At 39.1% G+C, this 17,804-nt stretch overlaps 1 protein-coding gene across 2 annotated transcripts in view; it reads right to left on the bottom strand.

Moving 5' to 3' along the window:
- The window catches only part of COLEC10 (collectin subfamily member 10), a 296,071-nt gene that overhangs the window by 20,421 nt on the left and 257,846 nt on the right, over positions 1 to 17,804 (bottom strand). For both annotated transcript variants that reach the window (XM_081117393.1, XM_081117392.1), the window contains exon 6: positions 13,644 to 13,909. In XM_081117393.1, the coding sequence (XP_080973519.1) occupies positions 13,644 to 13,791 (148 nt within the window). In that variant the 5' untranslated portion in view covers positions 13,792 to 13,909. The remainder of the gene's footprint in view (positions 1 to 13,643; positions 13,910 to 17,804) is intronic.

Genomic DNA, 17,804 nt, shown 5'->3' with positions numbered 1-17,804 from the left:
ACTTACTTTTTTACTTGACTTTTAAAAATATTTACTATAATATTTAATGTAAACATTTTTTACATAATTAATGGTACACAGAAATAAATATAAAATCATTACTCAGATTTAACAATTAACGTCCTCGCTTCATGTATTTATTTTTTACTGCTTTAAAAAAGTAAATTATAGACATCATAACAAACTGTCCTTAAATATTTCAGCAATTGTCTCTAAAAGGTAAAAACATTCTCATATGTAAACATAATAACATTTTATTAATCTTATTTTTTAATGGACTACAAGGTTTGCTGAAGTCACCTTCCTAGAATTCCCTGATCTGGTTTATCTTGAGCCCCTACTGCTGTGCTATATATAACCTAATAAAAAAGAGGTGAGCACTAAGAAAGAGAAGCAGACATTCAGAGGAGTAAACCTAGGTTCTTTGAAAACAAATCATGACAGATGGTTCCATTTTCTCTTCTGAATGTGCTGCTAATGCAGCAAGAAACTGAGATGACCAGAGTGGTTGGAGGAAGACAAATTTCCATTGGTCATTCACAGAAGACAGTAGTTGCTGGTTATCTGGGATGATATATTGATGAAGCCCTAGGGCTCCACTCATAGATCCTGAATTCAAATCCTAATTATATCACTTTCCAGCTTTGTGAACTCAGGTGTGAGATTTAACCTCTTAAAGTCTCTGTTTTATCTGTAACTAGAAATAAGTAGAGTACTTACCCATTCTAAAGTCTCCCAAATTGAGGGTTGTCTCCTTAGTCTGAGACACACGGCACTTTGATTTATTTTAATAGCTTTGTGATGAAAATTGCAGGTAGAAGACATCAGTAAAAATGTTCCTCACTTCTTTTATTCTCCATCAAATGTATTGCCAAGTAAAGGCTAGTGTTACCTGCGCTGCTCCTGTCCACTGCCTGGTGGTGGGGTTCTTCAACTGTCTAAATGGTGCTCTCCCTAGAACCCGCACCGATCACTTGGTCAGTGGGATCCAACAGGAGAAGGTGGCCTGCAACTTAAAGCCAGGCCTCTGCGAGCATGGATCCCTGACCCCCAGAGGTTAGCAGTGCGTGTACGCTGTCGGTAGATTACAGACCCATGGTGACACTTCATCACAGCCCTCTTTCCTCATTTGAGACCTGAGGGGACAGTTTTCTTCATCTTTTCTTAAATTAAAAAAAAAGTAAGCAAGCACAAGATCTAAATGAAGAACAATTTGTACACATTAAGCTTGCCATCTTCATGGTCCTGAGGCAGCTTATCTGCGGGCAAGGGAGACCCATGCCTTGGTCAAGCTTGTTTAAGAGGAACAAAGAACAATATGCTTCTCGTAAATAGAAAACATATTTACACATCCACAAAGTATTGTTTAATCTGATCCTGCAGTACGGCTGTGGTTACCAAAAAACCAAGCTCATCTTAGTCCGTAGGAAACCGCATGCCTTCAAGGAGAACGGCTGTCCCAGGAAGACTCTTGTGCAGAAGGTAGCAGCAGCTCCTAACCAGGATGCCATTGCCAGGGACTCAGCCTTCAGAACCTCAGCTTTCAAGGTTCATTCAGCCTGAACCAGTGGCAGGACACTCATTCAAGCTCCCTCTGGGAGCGTGGTGCAATGGGCAGAACAGTTTTGTAGTCTGTTATGAGCCGAATTGTCTTCTTTCCCCCCAAATTCATACATTGAAGCCTTAGTCCCCAGTACTTCAGATATGTGACTCTATTTAAAGGTAAGGCCTTTAAAGAGGTGATTATGTTAAATAGTGGCTGTCAGGGCTGTCCTAATTCAATCTGGCTGGTGTCCCTGTGAGAAGAGCAAACTTGGACGCACAACAGCTGTGTGACCCAATAAAAGCCAATAAGTCTCAATTTTTAGGTAAGTCTTCTCAGTAAATCAAGCAGTGCAGACTTTCCTGCCCCATCTCCCCTTTTAACAGTCAGGATTAATCTCATCCTCTGAAGGGAACTCCCCTCACACTTTGCAGCGTCCACCACATAGTGTCAGAGATAACGGCACAGGGCAGGGATGAAATATAATTTTTTCTGTATTCCCAGCACTTGTCGCTGGGTCAGATGCAACAGGTGCTTTCTCAATAAAAGTTTTCAAGAGAAAAGAAATAATATCCTTAAAGACAAGATGGATAAATGTGAGCTTAATGACAATACAGTCAAATAAATTAGCCATTGATCGAAATGTCATTCTCAATAACGGCCGATTAATGAATTGACTTTAGTCTGCTGGGATGTCTGTGGTGGTGGCTTAGAATCTAGCAGGCTGCGCAGGCAAATGCACAAATCCCTGTCTCTACTGCTCCCTCCGCCCCATACTTTTTGTTCCCACTTCTGATTTGCCCGTGTATACCAACACCACTGCCAGGCCCTCCTCTCTCAGGCCCAGTACCCAAGTCGGCTCTTATTTCTCCCTCCTCACTCCCATCTTGATTCTTACCTTTTCCCATGTCTGTCTTTTATTTTTCCTCCCATCCCCATTGCCTTTATTTTACCGTTTAGAGCCCCCTTACTTTAACCTTGGTTCCTCGCAGGGGATCCCTAAGTGGTCTCAATGGTGTTTTAGTCACTGGTGACCCCCAGTGCCTAGAATAGTACCTGCTCAATAGTTGCTGAAATTCTGGTTTCCTTGAATGTGAATTTCACTTTTCCAAAGCATCTTGCAAACTAATCTTTATAAAATCATGTTTTCATTATAAAACTGCCCCCTTCGCAACGTTTCAGCAGTTCCTCTGTGTTTACAGGCCAAGCCCAAGCTAATTAGTCCAGCACTCAGACCTTCACAGACCAGCTTCAATGGAATTTTCTGGCATCATTTTCTGACACTGACCTGCATAACCTTCTATTCCTGTCCAAATTGCTTATTCATTTTTCATTAAAATGTCTTTATATTTGTGCCTCCATTGAAAGGCTTATGCTCTTCTCTTTATTTGAAATTCATCTCCTCAAAAAACAAAAACCACAAACAACCAGAAGTCATAAAAGAAAAGGTAGACCTATATGACCATATGAGAAATGAGGTTTTTCACATGAGAAAAGATGCTGCATAAACATACAGGGTGGGGCGAAAGCAACTTTACAGTTGTGAGTACGTGAAACAGTTTATTCTTGCAACTTTATTCATGAATAATTGTATTATTTCCCGTACGAACAACTATAAACCTACTTTTGCCATCCTGTGTAAAGTCTATAAGCAAATATATGATAGACAAAGGAAAAAAATCAAGCACTAAGGCATAAAAATGATTAATATTCTTAATTTGCAAAGAGCTTTTGCAAATCATTTTGCACAAAGACAATAACTGAAATAAAAGATGCAATGCAAATATAAACAATGATGAATAGAAAATGCCCATCCTCACTATCAGTCAGAAAAATATGTATCTATGTCAATGTCTGTCAGAGTTTGCCATCAGACTTAGTAATAATTAAAAAAGACTAGTTGCATCCAAAGATGCCGTATATACAGAAAGTACTTGTTCACTGTTTTCAGCAACGTAAATGGCTACAATATTTCTGGAAAATAATCTGTCCATAATGATTAAGGCAAAAAGCCACAAATTCTATTTTACCTTAGGGAACCTATTTGATGGGAGTAACTGTAAGAACAAATGTTTATATGAGAATATTTGTTTGTAGTGGCAAAAACCCAAACCATAAACAATCTTAAAGTTTGTCATCATGGGACTGATGAAAACACAAGGAGAAATATGACCCAGCTATTAAAAATAATGAGGTGAGTTGAAAAAAACCTTGGGATGAAGAGTGAGCTTCGTGTCACACCATGTAAAGAATGTCTCCTGGAGAATCACATGCATGTGATCCCATTTAGAACAAAGAATAAATAAGCAGGATAAATGTAGAGGTAAATGTTAATACCAAGCTATTAATCATGGCTACAAAGAAGAAGTGGGTCTGGAAAGGGAAAGGTCTTTGTATATATTTTGTACATATTTATAAATGTATGTATTACAACAGACATGAAATAATCTTGTGATTAAAAAAATAAATCATAAATTATATAAAAGAACTGTGGCCTTTCTTTTCCTCTTATAAATACTACCCATGAGTCTTGTCTGAAATTAAATTCTAAATTCTCTGAATTTATTGACAGGATTATTTCCTTGCCAATTCACCATATGGTTCCTTGTTACTGCTTCCTAATTGCTGCCTTGAGGGATTATTTAAAAATGCATTTTATGTAATTTTTTGTATTAATATCAACTGGTTAGAGTGTAAGTTCTTTCTAATAAGGGCTGATATTCTGCACTTTATTTATTCTCAAGAGTCGTTCAAAACTTCACAGTTCACTCACTCATTCCTTCCTTGAACAAACATTTATCAAGTTTCAACTAGTTGTCAAGTCCTGGTTGGGTCCTAGGGACATAGCACCATATCTCATAAGACAGGATCTAAGCCTACAAGCTTTCAGGAAGGAAGCACCATACAAGATCCTATAAATATCACGAGTGTTATGGAAGGGAACTTGCCACGTGTTTTGCTGGCATCTAACAAGGTGAACCCATGGAAAGATCAATGACGTGGGGCTGAAAAGACTATGCTTTTACTCACGTCTCCTCAGATGACAAGATAACATATCGAATAAGGAAAGAAAATGAAAGTGCTTTTTCAATATTAATGTGCTCAACAAATGCAAGAAGATATAATCTGTAAGGAGATACACTGTGATTAATTTATCTAGTAGTAATATCACTGTCAATAAAGATAATAGCTAATATTTATCAGGTGCTTACTATGGCTCAAGCTGGGTCGTTAATGTGCATGACCACGATGTCAACCAATTCCTTACTTGTGCCCATTCAGTTCTAGGGACCCATGAACTTCATTTGCCCTTCAACTCGTCCCTGTGCAACCTAGCCAAAAATAAAAGGGAGGATTTCAAGAACCCTACCATTTTTCCTACTTGAGTTACAAAGCACCTACTCTTTGTCTTCAGGCTTATTTGGTTTTAAAAAAATTACTACTTCGGACCTGCAAGTCTTTTGCAGTCACTGCATGCCTGAGTAACAGGGAAGGAAAAAACAACAACTAACATTGTACTTAATGAAAAATACAACATTAAGGTTTGTTGGGCAGGCTTTCTTCTGCCTTCACATGTCATTTATTATTAAAATGCATTCACAGCCAAGTCAGTAGAAGCAAAGGCAAGGAGAAATCCATCAATCCAGGACTAAGTGGCATGCTTCTGCAACACCATGCAGAGGTAGGGGCATGGCATCTGGGATCCCAGGGCTCAGTTCAAGTTCTGGCTCCATCACTCACTGGCTGAGAGGCTTTAGTAACCTGCTTAAATTCTTTAAGCCTCAATTTCCTCATTAGAAAATAAGAATAGTGAAATACCTCCCTCAGGATGTCATTGAGAGGAGAAAACAAGATACTACAGACAAAGGGTTGAATGGTGCCTGGAAGGCAGGGCACATTTGAGAAGTACCACATTGCCACAGTATCATCCAATAGGCCACCTAGAATTCCTAACCACTCAGAATTAGAGAGATAAAAAGTAGAAGCCAGTGGGAAGCCAGGCCTCTTTTAGCCATCCTTTGCCTGTGCATGTTTGCAAGCTCCTAGCTAATGTGGATTTTTGCTTCCAGAGATTTGTGTGTATATATATATACACACAAATCATATGTATATATACAAATCTCTGGAAGCAGAAAGAGAGAGACAGAGAGATAAGTTAATCAAAAATTTGAGCCCATTTTACAATGAAAAATAAAATGTCACCATAGGTATGCTCTAATCTGGGGAAGCAGGTCATATCCCTTACCTTTGACCACTCTATGTGAGGTGTATGTGGTCTAGCCCTAGCTTTGCCCCATGATCATTGGGGGTACTGTCCAGCCTTGCTCTTCAAGTGCTGGGCAGTGCTGATAAATTGTTTTGATATCATGAGTCCAGAGACCCTCCTCTAAGGTATATCAAAGTCTCCACATCTCCTTGGGGACTTTCACTTTGGTCTGAGGCATATTGTCACACTTGCTACCACTCTCCATGTCCCAGCTTCCCATTGGGCATACAGGCCTCCTCCTTTTGGCTGGCCACTAAGCATGTGGTCTGATGAGAGAGAGATGACATCTTTGTCAACTTGGCTATGAATGTCAAAATTTCTTTCTAGCTATTTGTCACTTCAGGCCAGGCAGAACAATGACATTGAAACGATTTCTGACTGCACCCAATACTATTGTCTTGCACATACACTCATCCCTAGGTGAGGTCAAATAAATGACTCTCAGAATTTAGAAGTTCAAGTGCAGAGAACAACAAGTCACCTCTTCACGGAATTTGGTATCATCAGTACATCTAACCTGTCTTGTTAAGATGTGGTTGATTTTGCCTGAGATGATGTTGTCTCACTTAAGGGATCTTAGCGCATCTTATTGGCTGAGTCAATTAGGGTTACTTCCTTCAGTTAGGGAGCTAGAATGGGCAGAGCATTTCTCCTCGGAATACTTGCTCATAGCTGTGCAGTCAGATCACATGCAAGAATAGTGCACTTTAGTTCCTTTCTCTTTAAATAAGGACAATCATTCCTATAGTATGTCAGTGGAGCTAAAGCAGAATTATGGGTAAACCTTCTGTAAATTCTAAAGATTCATAATCGTATGATTTGTTTAACAGACACAAGTATTATCAAGTGGCCACAAGAGGACCTGAAATGATGCTTCTAGAATTTTCAAATCAAGACCAATCATGATAAATTATTTGAAAACAATGAAATTATTTAGATGCTCCTTCACTTGAGTTTCTGAGTGTCAGGTTTTTACTGTGTATTTTTACAACTCTTTTATAAAAGAGCTGAGAAAATGATAGAATATGATTTAAAGAATTTTGCAAAATTATAGGGTATTGCAAATCAAATATGTGGTGTAAAAACCAGACAGACTGGTTATGGGTTGGAATATCCAGAAAAGATGAGGAGAGGCCAACTAAAATCACTTCTAACAGAACTGAAAAAGTTTCCAGAAGTAGAATTTCATAAACACAAATTAGAAGAGTGAGAAACATCTACACATATTGCCAATGACCCCAAGGCCAATAGCACTGTCTGCCTGGGGCAAGACAGTAGCTAAAGGGAAAGATTCTTTAAAGGAAGAAAAAATAACAACAACAAAACAAATAAACAGGAAAAAACATTCTCATTCTCCCTTGGGTTTTGCTAATGAATGGTTTGCTAATATGTAGAGTCCTTGACAATGTGTCAAGGACCATGTTTAATGCTTTATGTGGCTTAACTCCTGTCTCCTCCCCACAACCCTATGAAGTAGTCACACAACATTTATCATCCCATGTTATTGATAAGAAAACTGAGGCTTGGTTTTGGGGGTCTTAACTTATTTAATCTGATTACATCCTTAGGGTGTTTATAAGGTTATTACTCTCATTTTACTGATAAGGAGCAGAACTGCAGAAAGAGAAAGGGTGCTCTCAAGTTTGTACGCTATTGAATAAAAGTTGACTTTGCAGTGGGACTAAAAATAGTCAGGAAATTGCAGCAAGGAGCAAAGATAGTGGTATTTTCCTGGTAGATGTCTATCTATTGAGCCATTTATATAATCTATGAACCTTTCTTTAGGGCCATGAGAATAGAGGAAGCCTGTGGTGACCAGTAATAGCAATGGAAATTAATGAAAAAAGCCATGAGAGCTAATCTATATGGTACATATGTTTTAATTTTTCAAAATAAGCATTTGAGATGGGCAGTATTATTATCATCATTTTAAAAACGTGGACATTAAAGCTTAAGATCACACAGATAGGAAGTGGCAGAGCTCAGATTCGAAACCATACACTTTGTCTCCAAAGCCCATGATCTTTAGCAACACGCAAGTACCTGTTAGCCTGGTCCCTAGTAAAGACTGATATATAGTCAAGTTATTATGTAAGAGAGTTGGACGGAGAGATGGCATTGATAAAGGGTGCACCCTTCCTAAAATGAAACAAATTTCTCTCGTCATTACCATTCAGTACCTCCTGACTCATCTTTGCCCACACTTTGATTGACTGAAGTTTATTCTTTCCCTCCTGACATAACCTTGAAATGTTTTTTTGGCATCTACCCAAAGAAAAAAGGAGAGGGGAAGAAAATGGTTCAGAACACCCACACACTGAAATATAAAGTTAAAAAAAGACAAGCCACTTACAATTTCAGTCTGTCCTTATGCATAAAATACATATTAAGATGCATAATGAAAGAATCCAGTTAATTACTATAATTAATATCAAGGTTTTTCAAAAATAACTACTTGCTTAACCTTAATGATAAAGGCACCAGAAAGAAATTAGCAGCTTAAATTATATCAAGGTGACCGAGTTCAAACAATTGCTCAGTGTGCTTATACAGTGACCTCACAGAAATTCTTTTCTAATGTTAATTTACAAAACTGAAGGCATGATCATTTCACGCTTAACAGGGATGGTAAAACGTGAGGACAGTGATACAGCATGTGGAAGGGAACAGCGATTGGCTAGGGAATCTGGAACAGGAGCTCCAGTTGCAGCCCTGCCTCCAATCAGCAGCTGTGAGATGTAGATAGAACACGTTATATTACCTCTCTGGACTTCGAGTTTTCACAAAATAACTGGGGTTAAACTAAGTTATCTCTTTACAGGTAGTGAGATCCCAATTTGAGTGTGAAAGTGACCCAGATATTTCTGGGTATATCTGGCCACCTGTTTGGGAAGTCATGAGAAGGCCTGTTTGGAGGCTGAGAGGACTCCTGGGAAATAAGTTGTGTCAATTCCTGGGATCCAGAGCCATAATCCATCAAATGCTGGGTGGTCAGATAAAAGCCCATTTTCTGGAGGCTAAGGGGTTTGCTGAGAAGGAAATTATTTCAGAAGACAGAAGAAGGTTCTATAAGGCTTCCCTCCTGGCAAAGTCATGTGCCTGTCCCGTTGTCTGGCACTCACATGTGTCACTGTGTCATTTGGTCTACCCATGCATGAGCTCCATAGGACCAAAAAGAACTTTAAGCAAAAGCCAAAGCAGCTATTTCATCCAGCCCCACGAAGTACTGTGGGACAGTCCACCTTGCCTAGGCCCCTTCTGGCTGATTAGCAGGCTGAGCAGGCAGATTAGGGCATGGAGTCCAACTGTAACAGGGTGGAGTTCCAACCTGCCACCTTCCAGCTGTGTGGCCTTAGGTTAGTGACTTAATGGTTCTGAACCTCAGTTTCTTCATCTGTCAAATGATAATTATAATGTGTGTTCTTTTTCTCTGAGTCTGTTGAGGTAATTAAATTTAAAAATGGCTGCAAGGCACTCACACAGAGCAAAGGCAAATGCAACTATTCAATGTGCTAGTATCACTGCTTCTACTATGATTGAGGATGTCACTGGTGTCATGATGAAGAGAAGGATAGAGATTGTGACAGGCCATGTGTGTGGAGGAGTCACGACAGCAACCTACAGGACTTGTCCTGTCCTCAGATGCAGTGAGTGGAAAGCCTTCCTTACTGAGTGGAGTGGTGCTGAGTTAGTGGCCAGGCCAGGCTGAGACAGGGGCGTTGGGGAAGCCATGGTACCCCATACCTGCAGAAAATTCATGGCCATTGGTGGGGAAGCTCTTTGACCACTGAAGAAATGGTACAGTGACAGTGCGCCCCCAGGATGAGTCTTCCTTTTGGAAGCATTTGCATAAAAGGAGCAGTCCTTTTTTTGAAAATGCAGGACAAATGTGGAGAGAAGTAAGGAACTGTATGAATAGGTAAGAGATGAGCTAAAATGTTGGGAGATCTTAGATAATTGGGGTTCATTTGCTTAACCTAAAATATTTATTGAGCACCCACTGTATGTCAGGAACTCTTGCAGGCAGCAGGAAAACACATTCAGCAAGATGGACAGAGTCCCTGCAATCCAAAAGCTTGCATTCTAAGAGTGACTATAAATATATAAATATTCAAGAGACTTTCATTTAGTAGTAGGTCCTTGAAAATAATAAAGTGTCTTGAGAACTATGATAGAGAGTGAATGAATAATCAAGCAGGGCCTCACTGTGCAAATGGCATTTGAGCTAACACCTGAATGAATGAAGACGGAACTATCCTTGGGAAGATCTGCAGTAAGATTGTGCCAAACAGAGGGAACATCAAGTGCAAAGTCCCAGGGTCAGAAGTGAGAGGCAAAGCAAGGATTCCCAGAGCAAACATCCTTTGAAAAGAGGTTTGAGATGACCTGGAAGAAGTAGGGAGAAGCAAAATGGATTGCCAAGGACCTTTTAGGCCACGCACACACAAATGTCATGGAAAGAAAGAGCTAAACTAAAAAGCTAGAAGAAGCCAAAATAGGCAATAGGGTAAAATATCATTAATTTCCAAACAAACTAGTGAAGTAGTGGGGTTAATTATCAAAGAGGAGGCATGCCATCACTTTCAACGTGTTTTGGTGTCCAGTACAATGCTGGGCTGAGAGGTTACATGAGCTCCATGTTCTTAGGTAATGCCTTATCCATTTCTCATCAGAAAAGGATCAGTGGACTGTGTCTTCAAACTGGATTCTAATAGAAACCAGGGGATGGCCTTGAATGACACTGGACCCGGAGCCAGAAGGCAAGGGATAAATTTCAAGTTGCATGACTAGACTATATCTATTTGAAAGGCCTAGGGCACTCCGCTTGGCCACCACGTAGGGCAATTGTGCAAATTAAACAAATTAGTGTATTTTAAAGGTCATTAGAAATTGTAAATCATCACCTCAATATTTCTTGCTGGTTTTAAAATTCTTTTTAGCATATTGTTAAAATTTCTTGTCGTTGTTTTTAAGTAAAACCACTAGAGGTCAGAATTTCACATAAATTGTTAAAGAAACTACCAAAGTAGAAAAAAACACCACCAAAATGTTTTCCTACTAAACAGAATAAAATAATAAATTTAAGGCAAAGAAAGAAAAATGAAGGTGGCTTTACACAAAGAAATTTCCCTAACTGGAACAAGGCTTATTTTCAAAATTGTCACCCAACAGACATAGATAGGGAGAGGAAGGAAAGATACACAGAATTTAAGTACCTAGTATGATGTCTACACAGCTTAAAGTTTATATTGATTATCTTATATTATTTTAAAAATATGTCTATGATTAAGGTCCATTTTACAAATAAAAAGACTAGCATATATAGATGTAATAACACACCGAGGATCAAACAAATGGAATCTAAGTCATGCTTATTAAATAATGCAGTGAAATATGGGGTCTCTATATTGGACAACATGTTATATGATGGGTTACCCTAACTGGTTTCGCACCTGCAATGCTAAATAATTTTTTAGTTCCCAGACTCTCAAGTGAATGTAGGGAAAACTCCTTGTATTGTCTGCTTCTCAGAGTATGTAGAAGTCTCTGAGCACACTGCTGGTAAATATGATATTGCGATGATTAGCCATGGAGAAGATGTAGACCAGCTTGATCTTAGAAAAAATATATTGAACAGAAACAAGAGCCCTTTAAAATGTTTACTTGGCCATCAAGCTTTGTCCTTTTGTTTCGTTGTTGCTGTTTTTCATTTTGTAGAGCTAAGTATATAAGTCTGCCTTGTTCAGGAGTGGGGAGGGGCTGTCACTGTGCTTATGAAGGAATTAGGCAGGGAGATGGAAGGTTATATCTTGAGAGAAGACAATGTGTTGCTTTTTAGTGCACGCACAGCATCTAGCACAGTGCCCGGAGCAAAGGCAGAGCATGGTAAACATGCTGATGCTGCACCACATGCACACACAGGCAATTTGCAAAGCAAAAGGAAGGAGCTAACTGGGCCCTGACCCCAAGAGTTTGCAATCTAACTCCTGACCCAGCTGGAGATGGAGATGTAAGTCCTAGGGCAAGTTCAAGTTCTTACTTAGCTGGAAACCTTTAGCATCTCATATCATGCTTGGGACTTAGTAGGTAGTCAGTACATTCCAGAATCATGGAATCTCTTTAATAAGAAAGGAACTTGGAATCTATTGGGTGAAAAGTCCCCAGAAGAAATAATACCAGGTTCCTAATGGACTTAGTTCTGGAACCCAAGGTTGGTGAACTCCCCAAGTCTTCCTTCCCCTCGCTTCTTCACTCTGCCACATTTCTGGCTTGTAATCATTTCATGATTTCCACACAGGCTCAGGAAGAGAGTTAAGGAGGTTTCCGTTGTTGGAAATCTCAATTGAGTTTCTAATGGGAACGGAGTTTTCTGCTAAGCAAAGAAATGAGGGTAGGAAGTCTTACGGTGGGCGCCTTACTGGCATCTAACAAATATCAGTTGCCCTCTGATCTCCCTCCTAAATCATATATCTCTCCATTGCTCATGGCATTAATATGTATTATTTAATGCATATCTTGTGCCTAAAACAGTGCTTGGCACTTAGTAGGTTTTCAATATATATTCACTGAATTGGAATGAATAGAATTATTGAACATTATATTTTAGGAATTATTTTAACAACACTTTGTCCATTCTTCTTCCAGTTTGAAAATTGCAGTCTCTCTGCAAGAAAAAAATTTCAAATGGATTCTCCTATTTGCAGGAACAAGGGAAATTTTAATTTTCAGCATTCTCCATGATACCCTCGGGATAATACATAGAAAAATACAAAGTTTCCCACACTCTATGGAAGGTTCAGTAATGGTTTTAAGTAAATACTTTACTTCTCACGAAAACTTCCTTTTCTAAACATTTGCCCTCACAATATTCATTTATTCACCCAAGAAATTATTAGGAAGCCCCAAGGTCTCATTGTTCCCCCTGCATTTATTTTGTGGTATCAAAGGTTAAAACTTCGATTGCAATCTTATGAGGAAATTAATTCACTGATTAAGAAAAATGCACTTTAAGCAAGACACATTTAAATAACTGACAAGCGTAGGGCGATGTATTTCTGGGATTTTTTTTTTTTTTAAAGACCCTCTTTCTACTTAAAATTTTAAGCAGCTGTAATTCTGCTGCCCCATAGCCTGCAGAAACATTGCATGAATTACTAATGAGCGAGCACCAATTTGTACTGCAGTGACCACTTTCAGAACAAAGGGGTCAGAGCTGAAACCAGGAAAACAGCAGAATTTTTTATGAGCCGGTTGCTTGAAGCACATTTAGACCTTAGACTTGGAAAAAATTTGCAGTGTTCTATCATCTTTCAGCTGAAGGCACTTGGCCTCAAAGACTTCACTTTCAAATAAAGAAATGCTCACTTGTATACTACCTCCAAGCCTCGACAAAACTTTTCCTCTGCATTGGAACCGAGGAGCCCACTTATTTATGAAATATCCAAAAGGTTTAATATGTACTTTACTGAGCTTTCGCCTAGTTGCTTTAGCAGAATCAGTATGAGCAAGGAGCTGGGCTTTTAAGGAAAGGGTTTCTGAAGACTAATGCCTTGCTTGTGTGTCTTTTTCTAGAGCAGCACAGAAGAGGAAATTTCCGCCTGCCCTGGATCAGTTCCATCACATCCTTTCCCTGGGGTTCACCCCCTCCTAAAATTCTCTTACCTAACATCAAGGGAAAATTAAAAATAAGGCAATTGGTTTTCCAAAATAGATGCAAAGTGGGAGGAAGTAGGGAGGGGAGAAGAGAAAGTCATCGAGAGCTAGAATGGGGTTGAGAGCTGAAGGAAGAGAGCCTGCTTACTAGAGATGAAAATTTCCCTTTCCTTTCCTTACCTTTGGGTCCTGGTGAAATTGTGTGTGTGGCGCAGACTTCAGCCGTAGGATGACTGTCCATGTCCAGTCCTAGACCCTGAATTTGCAAAAGAAAGAACACCAGGAGGATGCACTCGTGTTTTCGAAGTGAGACTCCCAAGTCACCCATCTCTGTGGTTCTTCAAAAAAGGGTCTCCCAGAAGTACCAAATAAACAGCTTTATGGGAAATAAAATCTTCTCTTTGGGGAAGAAAGTGAAGTCTCTGGAGCACACATTCCAAACCGGCCTGCAGAGATAAGACGACACATCCTGGGTTGTTTATTTCCTCAGCATTCCAAATGGACCATACATTGTCCAGACTGTTTATTTTCAAGTGACAACAATTTATTGCAAACTAGCTCTGAACTAAATAATCAAGTGTGCAGGTCGATAGACACATTCCAGGGAATGGAGACAATAGAGATGCCTTCTGCTCAGTAAATGAGCTGACAATTTAATACCCTATACTGCATATAAATGTTGGGGTTCCAGAATGATTGAGCCAGAGATTTCTTGAATTACCTCCATGTTATGTAAACAGTATGCATGGCTTTGAACTTTTTCATAAGGAAATATTCATGACCCGTTGGGGGCAGTTAAACAGCAAAACTCCCACTGCTCTCCATGACCTTATTTCCTTCTCTTGCTACAAATAATTTTCTTGGAATTTAACCCCAAAGGAAAGAATACAAGCTTAGTAAATACAAATATGAGAGAGTATGACATGACAGTTTTATTAAAACGATGTTTGTAGCATCATTTGGGGAAAAAGCTTCTGGTATTATGTTTATTAAAAAGCATGATAAATATAGATAAGATAGTTACAGATACAGGTATATGTACAGTAATAAAAACAAAGGTTTATCTATCTATCATCTGTCTATCTATCCATCTGCATACTTATATGTTCCATCCACCCATAATCTGTAAAATAGCTTAATCATAGTAAGATACTGAAAAACTAAAACAAGAATCACATATAGTAGGGAGATGCCACATCTTCTCAATTCTTGAAGAGGTATGTTAACTAAGAGTTGGATCAGAGGGGTTTTGGACCTACTTTCCAAAGTAGGACCTTACAGATCATGGTAAGACCTAATAAAGAATTATCCCTAAGAGATGTAATGTTCAATCTAAGAAATACAGGTGTATTTGTTTCCTAGGGCTTCTGTAACAAAGGACCACAAACTGAGTGGCTTAAACAACAAAAATTTATCATCTCACAGTTCTGGAGGCCAGAAGTCTGAGATCAAGGTGTTGACAAGGCCATGCTTCTTCTGAAGGTGCTAGGAAAGGATCAGGATCTGTACCAGGCCCCTCTCATAGCTTCTGGTAATTCCTTGACTTGTGACAATACAACTCCAATCTCCACATGGAGTTCTCCCTGTGTGTGGTGTGTGTGTGTGTGTGTGTGTGTGTGTCTTTGTCTCCCCCCCTTTATAAGCATGCCATTCATAATGAATTAGGGCTCACTCTAATGATCTCACGTTAACTTGTTTACCTCTGTAACAAACCTATCTCTAAATATGACAACATTATGAAATACTGAAGGTTAGGACTTCAACATATAAATTTTTTTGGCTAGGAAGATTTCAGTTCAACCCATAACAACAGGTTTATAGTATGACTTCACTGATCCTGTCATAAGAAATACAATGAGAGGGGGGGAAAGGAACTGGCATTGATTGGGTGGTCATTATGTGCAAAAATAGGGTTAGTCCCTTAAGTTTATCTTGTGTAAACCTTAAAATAGCACTGTGGAATAGATAGCCATCTCCTCCATTTTGCAAATAATGTATCAGAGGTTCACAGAAGTTAAATAATTCATTTAAGGTCACTGTAATGGTTAATTTGATGTGAATTTTACTGAATTACAAGTTGCCAGACAGTTGGCTAAACATTATTTCTGGGTATGTCTGTGAAGGTGTTTCCAGAGGAGATTAGCATTTGAATTGGTAGGTTGAGTAAAGCAATTGACTTCCCCAACGTGGGTGAGCCTTATCCAATCTTTAGAAGGCCTGAGTAGAACAAAGAGGCAGAATAAGGAAGAATTTGCTCTCTGTCTAACTATGGACTGGGCCTTTGGTCTTCTCAAGTACTTGGACTGGAGCTTACAGCATCATCTCTCTCAGTTTTGAGTCTTTTGAGCTTGGACTGGGACTCACACCATTGCCTCCCCTTATTCTCAGGCCTTTGGGCTGGGACTGAAACTATGCCACCAGCTTCCCTGGGCCTCCAGTCTGCAGATCGTGGGACTTCACAGCCTCCATTATCATGTGAGCCAAGTCCTTATAATAAATCTTTCTCTCTCTAGTTAGAGATATACGTAGATAGATGCAGATATAAATATATATGTATATATAGATATTGATACTGAAATTGATATATCCTGTTGGTTCTGTTTCTCTGGAGAATCCTGACTTATAGTTACCCATTGAAAAAGGGACAAAAAGAAATTTAAATGCAAATTATTTCAAAAATCCCTGCTTTAAAATGCTATTTGGTTTCTATAAAGGTCAATGTTCTCAAGTTTTGAGGATGCATTAACTTTCACACATGCTTAAAATGTCCAAAGTACATGCATTTGTGATGTTAACAGTGACAGGAAAATAGTGGGAATTAGTAGAATGGTGTTAGGAGCCTCAAACTCCACATCTGTCATAACCAAATATACAATTTAGAGCAAATGACTCAACTTCAACCACCAAAAGATATATAAAGTGAGTTGGGATGATATTTAATGGACTGTTTGAATTCCATGATTCTTTGAAAATAGGTATTCTTTCAGTTGTTTAGGCTATTCTAAATCTATTTTACTTCTTTCATTTATTTTTCAAGCATTTCATGACACATGATTATCTCTGCAGTTGTAATTAAGCTAAGGATCTCATGATGAAATAATTCTGGATTATCTAGGTTGGCCCTAAATCTAATGACAAGTGTCCTTATGACACCCAAAGGAGAAACACAGGGACAACAGGAGAAGGCCATGAAGACAAGTGCTGAGGGTGAAGTTATGCAGTCACAAGCTAAGGGGCACCTGAAGCCACCAGGAACTAGAAGAGGCAAAGTAGCATCTTTCCTTGAGGCTTCAGAAGCAGCTCAGCCCTGCCGACGCCTTGATTTGGTACTTCTGTCTTTCATAACTGCAAGATATAAATTTCTGTTGTTTTAAGCTATCAGATTTGTGGTAATGTGTTATGGCAGCCCTGGGAAACTAATACACCATTCTTCAGATACTCATGCACAGTTACTGGGAGGAATGACACATAAAAAAACCTAGTGCCTGACACAGACTGAGCAACATCTGTTCTTGTGCATTTTAATTATTATGTATCCAGCTTAGAAGATATCTGGAGGGAAATAAAATACAGGATATGAAACAAGCATATCCTAAGGCAAAAGTGTTTACTAGTTAAAACAGGATAGCAGCAATATGACAACCTCGCCTCCTGGAGGAATCTCCTGACAACTTGAAAGAACTCAACTTCGGACTTGGTTTTGTCTTTGTTCATCACGTAAGTATCACATTGGATTACAGTTCTATCTTGTGAGTTAATTTAATTAAATGCAATTTGTAAAAACTGGAAATTAGTCGGAGGGCTTTAAAAATGACATATTTAGAAAGCAACATGATAAACACGCTCATACGTTTATATTTTATTTTTTGTTTTGAGTTTTATACTTATAAAAGCATATTTTAAAAAAAATCAAGTGGTTTGGTTGTTTTAAAAATCTTCACCGAGGATTCGTAGAGGTGAGAGAGAAACATTGATTGGTTGCCTCCCATACATGCCTAAACTGGGGATTGAACCTGCAGTCTGGGTATGTGCCCTGACTGGGGATTGAACGCAAAACCTTCTGGTGCCTGGATGACTCTCCAACCGGCCGAGCCACCCGGCCAGGGCGAAAATCAGATGCTGTTAACCGGCACAGGAGACCAAACAGGAGCCTCCTGCAGTTCCCACCCCGCTTCCGAGTTTCACTTCCCTAAGAAAACTATTCCAATAATTTTAGTGCTTATTTGATCTCTTTCATATTTTTAAATAACAAATCTTTTCCATCCCTAGCCCTGCCTCCCGCTCTTCACACATTTCCTTTCTTTATCTTTGTGATTTAATAATATTATCATTCTAATACAA

Source organism: Miniopterus schreibersii, assembly GCF_964146895.1.
Source record: "Miniopterus schreibersii genome assembly, chromosome: 17".
Taxonomy (NCBI): domain Eukaryota; kingdom Metazoa; phylum Chordata; class Mammalia; order Chiroptera; family Miniopteridae; genus Miniopterus; species Miniopterus schreibersii.
This window is presented reverse-complemented; position numbering and strand designations above follow the sequence as displayed.